The 12,516-nt window shown below is 39.8% G+C and overlaps 1 protein-coding gene across 5 annotated transcripts in view; it reads right to left on the bottom strand.

The window, feature by feature from the left end:
• The window catches only part of ZEB2 (zinc finger E-box binding homeobox 2), a 171,671-nt gene that overhangs the window by 19,306 nt on the left and 139,849 nt on the right, over positions 1 to 12,516 (bottom strand). For all 5 annotated transcript variants that reach the window (XM_040358030.1, XM_040358033.1, XM_040358029.1 and 2 more), the window contains 3 exons: positions 3,664 to 3,735; positions 2,598 to 2,786; positions 389 to 603 (listed from right to left, as the gene is read on the bottom strand). In XM_040358030.1, the coding sequence (XP_040213964.1) occupies positions 389 to 603; positions 2,598 to 2,786; positions 3,664 to 3,735 (476 nt within the window). The remainder of the gene's footprint in view (positions 1 to 388; positions 604 to 2,597; positions 2,787 to 3,663; positions 3,736 to 12,516) is intronic.

Here is a 12,516-nt window from a genome sequence, read left to right as displayed (position 1 = left end):
GTTGTGCTATAACGACGCCAAAAAAAAAAAAAAAAAGGAAAAAAAATCGATGTGACAGTAATTTCTTTTAGAACTCGTTAATTAAAATACCAATGTTTCCTTCACCTTTCGAGCAGCATTAAAAACGTTAAACCAAAGTGAAGTTAAAGTGCAAGTAAAATTTCTAAATTAGAAATTAACACACTCATTCGATCGTGAACATAAGACTATTAAATCATATTAGAAGAGACCATCAAAAAATCATTTAGACCTCAATTAAAGCTATTACCATTAAAAGATCTGCATCTTCAAAATGCCATGAAAAATTAATAATGATTGCCAATCAAAGCAATATAGTTTCTCTAAGGGGTTATTAAAGAGAGAATCACTAAAAGTCAGTCCCCCCCACCTGATCTCTCCCTGGCTTGTGCGTCAACATATGCCGCTCGAGTTGCGTGCGATAGGCGAAGGTATAACTGCAAAGAGGGCAGGAGAAGTTCTCTTCGTTCTTCTCGTGGCGGTACTTGATGTGCTCCTTGAGTGACGTCAACCGCTTGTAGCCTCGGTCGCAATAGGGACAGGTTAGCAGCTGGGCAAAAGCATCTGGCGTTCCAGGTGGCAGGTCTAGAGTGGAGATAGAAGAGAAAAAGACACGGGGCAAAAGGTCAGCGAATCAATGGCAGCTAATGGGCTTCCTGCCCAGGATGGTATGTTTGGAGTCAACGCAATCTGCTGTAATGTCGTACCGTCATTTTAAACTGTTGTTCATCCCCTCCCCGTGCACCTATCACTTCATACTGTAACAGAAAATTAATTACGGATCTTGTGTCTAAGCAATTTGTATCTCAAGAATCTACAGAAGATACTGGTATAAACATTTTTTTCTCCTTTCCTTATCTATTATATTCGAGAAGCTTTCATTGATTATTGGTTCAATGTTCAATGTTGCACGGATGGATAATTTCATAATTTTGCTCCCTGTTTCTGCATGTTGGTTGGCAGGCAGTTGATGCAGTAATAATTATAACAGGCTCTATAGGTGACTATTATAGATTTAGGATTGATAATACTAAGAGATGACAATACATAAGTTCCAGGCTGTTGATAAGAGCACAAATGAGTACTTCCAGTTTAATTTTGATTAAAGTATATCATTTTATGTTATTCATGGAGTGGGAAAGAGTTAAAAAATGTACAAATAGTTTTAGCTATATGTGACCCCTCTCATTTTCCCTAGTGGCCACTGTCACTGGGCTAGAAAGTGATCAGATGCAGATGAGGGGTAACGTTCCATTGGTGACAACTTTTCTGGTGACAACTCTCTACAATGGAGTTTCTCTTTACTTTGAAGCGTTATGCCACGTACACACGCTCGGAATTTCCAACAACAAATGTTGGACGGGAGCTTGTTGTCGGAAATTCCGACCGTGTGTAGGCTCCATCGGACATATTCTGTCTGGAATTTCCAACAACAAAAATTTAAGAGCTGGTTCTCAAATTTTCCGACAACAAAATCCGTTCTCGTAAATTTTGACAATTTCAAAGCATAAAATTATATGCATGCTCTGAATCGAATATGAGACGGAAGCACTCGGTCTGATAAAACTAGTGTTCGTAATAGAGATAGCACATTCGTCACGCTGTAACGGACTGAAAAGCACGAGGCTGAAAAGCTCGAATCGTCTCTCACCAAACTTCTACTAACATGACTAGTATTAAACTTCCCTTTAATAGCGCCGTCGTACGTCTTGTACGTGATCGCGTTCTTGGCGTTTGTAATTTCCAGCAACATTTGTGTGACCGTGTTTGAGCGAGTTTGAGGGGGTTTCGAGCCAACATCCGTTGGAAAAAAATCCACGGTTTTGTTGGTGGAATGTGCGATCGTCTGTTTGCGGCATTATCCTGACTTCCTGGTTTGTCTCTAGGGCAGGAAGTAAAGGAAAGTCTACCCAATGTAAAAAAGACCAAAAAACTGAGAAGGGATCTGACCATTTCCTACTTTAGATATACTTTAATATATTTCCATTTCAAGAAGGTGGTATGAGTGCTGTTATGATTTTTTTTATGGTGTGGGTGTATGATACATGAATATATGGTACCACATCCCTTTAGTAGGAATTAAAGCACAGGAATATGTGGATTGGATTTTTAGGGTGCTACAATTCATACATGGAAGCAACATGTCTGCTCTTCTTCCTTTTAGTACAGCAGGGACAAATGTCTTTTAGGCCTAGAATTCTTCTTTAACCCAACCACAATTAGTTGGATGAATCGTTTCATTGTTACATCCATCCGTGCCGAGGCCTCCTGTTCTCCTATAATTTATGTTGAGAATTACCTAGAACACTTGCTTGTTTTTAATTTTAACGCTATTTGTGTTCAATTCATCCTCAGATCCTGGTTGTTCAGCAATTCTTGTCCTTTGAGTACAGTGAAAAATGTCAGGAACTCGCAAACAGGACATCATGAGCTTATTGAATGTTCGGCTCATGGAATTCCAGGCCCGTGCAGCTGTTCCTGAAATTTTAAGGTAAACACCCCGGCACAGAGTGCATTTATAATTGCAACAGCTGCAATGGGTCCTCCTTGTAGTATCTAAAAATGAATCACAGGCTTACCATTCTCCTCCTGTCCGTTGGCTTCTGGTGTTCCAAGGCGGCACAGCTCCTCTGGGGCTTCTGGGTAAATGATGGCCGTGTCGCTGCGGTGTAAGTACTCTGCTATGCTAACGCCATGCCCGTCGCTGTTATCCATCTTTCTATGGGTGAAATAGTCTTCATATTCCGAAGTGCAATTTGTGTTCTTTACTGTGGAGCAACAAAGAACAAAAAGTTGTCAAGAAAAATCAACTCTGTCTTCTTAGCTATCAATCTACGAAAAGTGGGGGACGGAAAAAATGACAGTAATCGGAAATTGTGCATTTGCAGGCAGCATGGAGTTCAAAATCTAAACGGGGGATTGGAATCCACTTTATTTTGTAAGATTAAAGAAATGTCAGCCATTATTACACTCAGTGTTGAAAAAACGTGCCCTCAGGGCAGAATGTTACTCGCTAACAGTCAAGTAGGATACACTTACGTAAATAAACACAACTAATGCTCAACAATGATGTCCTCTAGAACTGGCATTCTGTGACCCATGGAAAGAGAGTGAGCTGTTAACGTTGCCTAGAACCTCTGACCCCATTCCAATTCTTAACAGCTTACAAGTGGACTCTTAACTTGACAATATTGGGTAATTGCTAGTTGAACAAACAATCTTTTTGGAGGGTAAGGAAAGCACGGCACAGCATTCACTTATAGAACCATGTGTCTTTCTCATGGCTACCCATCATATAAATATTTCTTAAGGTGAAAACCATAAAGTTGGTTATGTAGCATTTTACAAAAAGAATAAATTAAAACAAGAAAAAAATAAAATTTTGCCATTACAAAATTTTAAATACTGTAATTGCTACCAATTATTTAAATTTTGTAGGGAAATACACCAAAAGGTTTTGAGCTTAGAAAGAAACAGTGTGGTGTTTCTTAATTTTTAACTTTATTGGATAGGTGTAGAATTTGGGCAGGCTGGTGTGAAACTTAAAATCTTAATGTTACATTTTGGGAGATATGTTTAGGACAAGGGTATGACAAACAGACAATTATTATAATTGATGGATCGAGGAAATATATCAATTATTACCTGTACCGTTATTGATAGTGGTTATGTGAGTGGCTTCAGGTCCCATACAATCATAGTCCCCTTTCATTTCATCTGAAAAAAAAAAAAAAAAGCTTTAAAATAAGAATAAATAGCATAGGAAGCTCTGTAGGATTTGAAATATGGAGTTATTCAGGTTTTTCAGGTGTTGCAATGCACATCAATAATATTTTAGCTTTTTGTTTTTTGGTACAGCCTAAAAGTTGAACATCTAATTCAGGGTTTCTCAACCAGAGTTTTATGGCACCCTGGGGTTCCTCCAGAGGTTGCTAGGGGTTCCTTGAGCAATGAAGAGTTTCTAGCTCTAGTTTCCAGTAACCACTGATATCAAATACCTTTTTAGCTGTGTGCAAGGGGGTGCAGTTTTGACCACTGGTTAACTGTCCTTCTCCCACTAACCATTAAATTAAAGGCCACCAATGTATAGGACCATTACTCCAACTACCAATATAAGAAGGCGCTTTTCCGCTGACCACTACTGTAAGGGGCAGCAACATTTTCACCATTGGTGCTAGTCATTATTATTATCTCTTTTTATGATAATTTTTTTTTTTATTATCTCTCCTTTTATGATTGTTGCATTTTTTATAGAGCAAAGGAGTGTTTAAAACGATCTGCTCTGGGTGTCCAATATACTAATGTAGATACACTACATGTTGATCTAATTGGTTGAACTGAGCGAAACCAAATACATGTAACTCCTACTATTCTTCTTATTTAAAATTATCGCAGGTAAGAACTGTCTGAGATCTTCAATCTCGGAATTACCATTTTTTTTAAATCTAAAACCATGTTTAGCACTAAGCGTGAGATTTTAGCATTTGTGTCAAGATGGCCAATGCAGAACAACAGTGTCTCCATGTTGTTCTGCAATGGCCTACTACATATACTTGACTATATCATTTCAAGAGATGATTAGAAAAGAGTTTTTTTTTGTAAAAAAGCTAAACAGGATTGAGGCTTTATCTCCCCTAACTCATTTTCAGTTGACAAGATTATTCGAGGCTGTGGCACTGTGTGCTTTGCATATTTACGCTGAACGATCTTCATTCTGAAATGAGTTTTATGAAGTGTTTAAAAGGAGGTGTTAGGTTAATCTGACCCTCAGCCTAAAGGAAGCTTCCGGCTAGTCACAACTTGTACATCATAGCATGCAAAGTCTGGCACTGGTGACACCTTATAATAATCCCCCAGCTAGGGAACTTTATTCAGCTAATGTGCTAGAGAACTGTGACTAAGATAGGAAAAAAAAAAAAACCTATACGTGTGATCCGTGAACATACGTGAAAACACAAAACGACAGCCTATGTACTTGAAAATACAAGAGGTCCTTGGTGCAAAATGAAGATGGTTCTCAGGCTATTGTTCTTTTGTGTCTTCATCAGAAAGGGAAATGTGGAAGTATTAGACGCTCAGTGGTTAAGTGAACACCTCTTTTGGCTCAAGATACTGGGGCAGCTTTAATAAGGACTTCTACGCACCAGACACATTTTCCGTCACTCTGATACATTTTTAAACACAGCAAAAGGCATGGACAAGAGAACATTTATTGTGTTCAAAAGGGACCTGTTCAAACCAATGCATCTTCTTGCAGGCTGTTGGCAAAACGAATCCTGGCCATACACCTTTTAATTTTACCAAACGATCACTCATAGATTAGAGTGGTTGGTTAAAATGAAAAATCTATCCACCAAAACAAAGGTAGTCAATGATTTGGCTTAATCAAATTGGATATCCCAACAGGAGTGATCAACTTTTTTTGATGAAAATTGTTGTTTATCGATTGAAACTGACCCCTTGTTGGGTTGTTTTATGACATATACAATTATTTATTACATTTACTGTGTTATATTACACATTTGAATCATTAATCAAGGGTGGGTCTTTGCTCACAAATACTGGAGCTATAATTGCAAGCAAAACTTGCAGCTCCAGTAGACTTCAACAAAATGGTGGCCATCTGCACACAGCCACCGACTAACTGTTGTAAAAATGTGAATGAGATGGGTAAAAGATGGCTTCAGCTCCTGTTCTCCACCCGTAGAGAACGCCCTAGATGCGTTTCGTCCTTTTGGAGGCTTAATTGTAGAGGCCATCACTTGGCTTGGTAGAAGTTAACATCGAAGCAGCTGTTTGGTGCACTGGAAGTTCTAATTACTGGGAGATTTACCAGAGTGCTGAAAAATCTCTAACTGGCCAAAAATCATCCCCTTATTCCTACAGAAATGGGAAAGAGCCTCCCTGCTTGCATGTTGAACAAGAAAGTCCAGGTTGTCAAGATGAAAAGTTTGCAGCTAGCAGTAAAGCAATACAAACAAGCAGAATTTCCACTCGTTGGCCATTGTCATTGAGAGATCTGCCCGTGTGTGGCCTTTTAAATATGTGAGTGGGACCAACTTCCATAGTGTGCAGCTTATGTGGCATTTGACTTTGGTGACATTTCAATTGCTTCCTTCCTGAACGAATAAATGGTTTACAAACGAGCATAGCAGAGCAACATTTAAGGTAGATCCAAACTAAAATTATTTTTGCATCTCAGTGCTGCTGATCTCCTTTTTTTTTTTTTTTTACAATAAAAGCTGCTGATCTCCTTTAACCTCTTTGCAGCCACTTCTATGTGCTCAAGCAGCGGCTGCATGTTATTGCTCTGGACTGGTTTCCTAATGGTAACAAAGGCGCAACCTGCCCAGTGACTGAACATCAGCGCGGCCACTTATAGAGGTTGATTTACTAAAAGCCAATTGGCTGTTCACTCTGCAAGGGAAATTGCACTTTGGTAGAGAATTTGCCCCAGAGTTTAGTAAATAAGGCAAAGCTCTCCTGACTTCAATCATACAATTATGTGCAAGCAAATATTATGTCCTTACACATGAATGGGTATTCTTTGTAAAGTGAAACTTCACCACTTTCACTAAGCTCTGGGGCAAAGTCTCTTGCAAAGTGCAACTTCCCTCGCAAAGTGAACAACCTTTTAGCCTTTGGTGAATCAACCCCATAGTCTTTATCAAGCGTGCATGTTACAGGGCAACACTACAGAAAAGCAATGGGAAAATAGGGGCTGAGCGTTGTCAACCCATAACAGAAAACTCCAGAAGAAGAACCTTCATAGAAAGATTACCAGGTATTATTTAAATGAAAGCTGCAGATTTAAAGAGATTTAAAAAGACTTTTAAAATGACATTAACATTTGGAAGCTTATATGAGATTTTAGTGATTGGGTTTACATTTAAGGTACAGAAACTGGTTCACAACCTGATTCGGAAACTGATTTGTTCCATCTCCAGGCTACCGCTATGCATTATTAATTCTCCGTTCAATTGTTGATGTGGTTGTAAAATCATTTTTACTGTTTCCGCCTGTGACAAATATTTCTGCGCTTGACATTCACGGGTTAACAATACCCATCGCAGCAACAATATGTCCCATTTATGTTATAATACTGACAATACGGATTTGCTCATCTCGTGTGCTGCAGCAAACTCCATATGGCAACGATCCCAAGTCTGGTCTAATCCCTCGGAGACCCAGCTTTCATATGGATTCCATACACTACAATAAAAGCAGCTCTATAGGAACTGACGGGTGGGTAATTGAGTCATTTATAGATATACTCCCAGTTGTAAATAAGCATATTTCTGTCATTAATGTTCAGTTCTGCAAAAGCCAAAGAAAGAAAACCGGTCTGTATTGCCAGTGGCGACCAGTAGGATTTCTGAAATGCTTATTTTCCTCCAGTTTTAGAATGTAGCAATGAGTCCATTTTTTTTTACAGGGCGACTAATGTAAACTAAAATCTGATTGGTTGTTATTATTAGCTAATACATATTTTATGTCTTCTCCTTATCCTTCTGTATTGCATAAGCCTCTAATAAAATGTTTATTAAATCCTTGCTGTCGGCCATGCCACATGGAACAGAACAATGGTGGGCTTAAAGCCACGCTGCTACATATTTGAGAATATCTGGCATTGCTGATCTGTGCTGGGAGCGTACATGCTCGGTGCCTCCTGCAATATGACTAAGCTATAACAAACAGCTTCTAGTCACTGCTTACCGTTGGGAGCTGGTAGTGGTCACATGACAACTATGACATCCAATTACAGCAATCACATGATTGGAGGTCCACCTATTTGACCCACGGCATCAGGAACCCAAGAAAGAACCAGCTGGGGCTGCTGGTAAGGGGTTCAGGGTCAGTGACAGCAGGATGCACTGTGCTGAAAGAGCACTCACTCAGCGTCCCCAGCACTGTGCCCAAGCTATCACTGATAGCTTCTAGTCACTGCTTATCACTGAGAACCGGTAGGACACAATCACATGACCACTGTGACAGCCAATCACAGAAATCACATGATTGGGAGCCCACCTGTTTTACCTGCAGCATCAGAACCCAAGAAAGAACCAGCTTGGGTTGCTGGTAAGGTGTTTAGAGTCAGTGACAGCAGGAAGCACAATGCTGGAAGAGTGCTCACTTGGCGCCCCAGCACTGTGCCCAATCGATCATTCACAACTTCCAGTCACCACTTACCATTGGGAGCCAGTAGGACTTGATCACATGACCATTGTAACAGACAATCACAGCAATCATATGATCAGGATCCTGCCTACTTGACCTCTGACATCAAGAACCTTGGTTAGGGCTGGCAGGGGATGCCGGTAAGGGGTTAATGGTCAGTGACAACAGGAAGCACTGTATAACCTCTAAATTCCAATAGATTTTTTACATTTTACCAGTTAATATTAAATATTTGACACAATGATGTTGATTTACTAAATGAGTAGAACATGTTCACTTAGTTTAGTGAATGAGGTGATGTTGAGTTGACTTTAAAAACTCATGTACAAGAGAAATAAGAAAAAAATAAAACAGGAGCTTTATCTTATTCAGTAAGCTAAGTGAACAACCTCTATTCCTTTATTAACTCAACCTCATCATTAAAAAACAAAACATTTAAAAAACAAGAGAATAGAGTTGAATAGCCACAAAAGACTGGCTGCCATAGCTTGAAGTTGCCTTTGCTTTCTAACTAAATGTGGATCCACCCTTTAAAATAAATTGCCGTAATTATAGTGCCTTGTTATGGGTTATTTAAATATAATTTTGGAAACATGCTACAGTCAGATGCCTCCAATTTCCTTGTGCTCTAATTCAATGGGATGGGTTTTCTAAAGGAGTGCAGACTGTTCACTTAGCAACCGGATCAGTTTGGAAGGCAAATGTTTACTTGGTTTAGGGAATAAGGTGGAGCTGTGTCCACACTGAATATCTAAGCTCAGTGGATATTCAAGAAACCCTGTCGTCAAACGATGATTTCAACAGCAATATTTATATAAGATTATATATATATATATATATACATGTAATATATTTTAAGATACATACATGGCTCAAAATTCGCTAAATTTCGATTCATGTATGGGCAGGACAGTTTTAGAGAAGTCAATTTACCAAACGACTTCTCTACAATCACCCTGTCTGATTTTTGCCGCTCGATCATCGTCGCCGGCTTCAGATGGCAGCACCGATTAATGTATTCAGACAGCGGGGAAGTCTACTGGTTGTCACAGTACAGTGGGGAGGATCCAACTTGAATGCGTAACATGGGGTTGAATGAAAAATTACTCATCTATGGCCAACCCTAAGCATGTTATTTACCTGCAAAAGCCTCCCATGTGTGGACATCCAAAACACCCGAGACTACTGTTGGGTACCCTCATCTTGGATGTGGTATCAACAGCCCCAGCAGGCTTAAGTGATACTCTATAGTGTTCCCCTTCACTCCTCCCCTGGTAGCCACATAAAATGTAATGTAGGTAAGTGAGGGGAGGTGCAAAGGAGTTTGGCCAACACAGAGAGTAATTAGGCATTCCTAGAAGAGGAAAGGTCTATGATGTGCAAGAAGGGAAGGAATTGACCCTTCCTAAAAAAAGTCAAATCTGAAAACAAGTTCGGAGACATATTGCAAGTAAAGAAATAAATAAAAATAATGCCAAGGAAAAACAATACTACGGAAAATACTTTAAATACTCAATATTTTTTTAAGTTAACCACAGGGATTTTTTTTAACTTCTGTGGTAATTTGTGAGATATCAACTACCACGGTTCTCTCCTCTCCTCAAGGAACCCTTGCAACCTCAGTGGAACTCTGGTTGAGAAAGGCTGGTATGAGTGTTCACTTATGATGAACAGTAAGAGGTCTTTGAGCACCACAATGTAAAGGTGGTGTCAGCAGAGACCCCCTTATGTGAAGGAGAAGGTGTATTCTGTATAAATTCAATATTTATTGCCCACAGATTTATTGCCAACCATGGCAGTTAATATCTTGAATAAAATGATCACCAAAGTAAGGGGTGACTACAATTTTCAATCACTGAATATAATTCTGTTATATAGAGCAGCTAAAACTCTCTACAACTTACTGATCACACAAATGTGTTTTGAGCTATATATATTTTTTTAGCCGGGGTGCCCTGAGGCCTGAAAACTTTTTCTAAGGGTTCCCCCATTGTTAAAGGGTTGAGAAAAGATGGTCTATACCATGGACCAGGGGTCTTCAAACTATGGCCCTCCATTTGTTCAGGAATTACAATTCCCATCATGCTTGGTCATGTCTGTGAATGGGACATGTAGTTCCGCAACAGCTGGAGGGCCGTAGTTTGGAGATCCCTGGTCTATACTAATACAGAAAGTCAACCCAATTGAGGTGTGACACAGATTCTTCCATTTCTCCTTCTAGCACAGTAACGGAGAGTAAAAGGAATTATGTTCTTGGTCTTCACAAGCAACAGGAACAGCCGTGTTGGAGAACCTTGACAGATAAGGCTGCATTTAGCATACACTGCCCAGGGAAAGTTAAAACCTGGTAGCGACTAATCCTAGTTCTGAGTTCAATCTTCCTGAGAGGGGGTTAAAGTGTTTCCAGCCTCCCATATTTATATCAATCTTTGCAAGTAATTAGATCAAGGTATTTCCGAGAAGGTTGAATAAATATAGCTATTGTATGTCCTTCTCCCTTACTCATCTCATGTGATTTCTGCTACTTAACAGTCACAAGATTCCCATCTCAGGGTACACAAGCTCAAGCACAGTGAGAAAAACAATTTGTAGCAATTCTCTTTTTTTTTATAATTTTTGCACAGTGTTTGTCATTTTCAAAAGTTTTTCTTTACTTCCTTCCTCATTGTTTTTACGTGCGAATAAGTAAGGAGAAGTTCACATATTTGGATCCCTTCCAGATGACATATGGATTGAAGTTGGTAGGAAAATTGCTTTTTCAGCACTGATACTTGAATTTATGTTACTTTTCGTGACCCATTGAAGAATAATGCCGCGTACACACGGTCAGAATTTTCCAACAACAAATGTTCGATGGGAGCTTGTTGTCGGAAATTCCGACCGTGTGTAGCCTCCATCGGACATTTGCTGTTGGAATCACAGACAACAAAAATTTGAGAGCTTGTTCTCAAATTTTCCGACAACAAAATCCATTCTCGTAAATTCCGGTCGTGTGTGGACAATTCCAACGCACAAAATTCCACGCATGTTCTGAAACAAGTACGAGATGGAAGCGCTTGGTCTGGTAAAACAAGCGTTCGTAATAGAGATAGCACATTTGTCACGCTGTAACGGACTGAAAAGCACAAGGCTAAAAGACGCGAATTGTCTCTCACCAATCTTCTACTAACACGACTGGTATTGAACTTCCCTTTAATAGTGGTTGATTGATTGATTGATTTAATGGATTTATAATGCGCCAAATACTGGCCCATCAAGGCAGTGTCTAGAGCCGTTGTACGTCTTGTACGTCACCGCGTTCTTGGCGTTCGGAATTTCCGACAACATTTGTGCGACCGTTTAAGCCAAGTCAAGTTTAAGCCAACATCCGTCGGAAAAAAATCCACGGTTTTGTTGTTGGAATTTCCGATCGTCTGTACGCGGCATAAAAGTTAATGCTGAGATTTAGGGCTCATTCTCACAATGTGTTTGTGAGTCATGACGCATTGTGTTAAGACTTATTCAGATTTATTCTGAATGGGCTGGCAGCCCAAATCACCAGAAAACACATCTCTGCATTGTCACCAATGCAATACACCGCACCCAACACTACGTGCTCAGTGGTGTTCTGTACTGCAGATGCTCTGTATTTTGCATTAATGAAACAGATCAATGTGAATGGACTAACCACACACCTTTTAATCTGATTGTACAACGTTTATGCAAGTCTTCACACCACAACGTTGTTGGTAAATCCAAAGCAGATTGTGCCGAGATTGTACAGCCAATGTATATGGCCAGCTGTAATAAAGTGTTTGAAGGAAGAACCTTTATTCTTGTTATCAGTAGTAGCCAGATTTTGCAAGGAGATACCCCCTGAGAAGCACAGGCCCACCTTTGTATGGGTCTACAGCGATGCTCAGCCAACACTGGCATCATTACACACAGTACTATGAAAGTTGAAAACTCTGTTTACTATCGCCCTCTAGCACTTCAGCAACAAACTAAAAAATCTCAAACGTGCAATGCTTGCTTTTAAACCAAATTCACACTATAACCCACATGTGAATCACACAGGAACCACACCGAATTCCAGTGCAATTCACATGCGATTCAGTGCAGTGCGATCAACTCACACTGCATCACACCTGAGAAGTGCAGGCACTGCATTTGCAATGCTTTTGGGGTGCCATTAACTTTGTACTGACACCCGCAGCGAATCACAAACACAGTGTGATTGCAATAAGGTACGGGAAATACAGCGATCCCTGCACGTTTCCCGCACCTTATTACAATGACACTGTGTGTCATATGTGTGAACCTAGGCTTACTGAGTTAGGT

This window comes from Rana temporaria, chromosome 6 (genome assembly GCF_905171775.1).
Source record: "Rana temporaria chromosome 6, aRanTem1.1, whole genome shotgun sequence".
NCBI lineage: Eukaryota > Metazoa > Chordata > Amphibia > Anura > Ranidae > Rana > Rana temporaria.
Note: the sequence above shows the minus strand (reverse complement) of the source record. Positions and strands in the feature narration are given on the sequence as shown.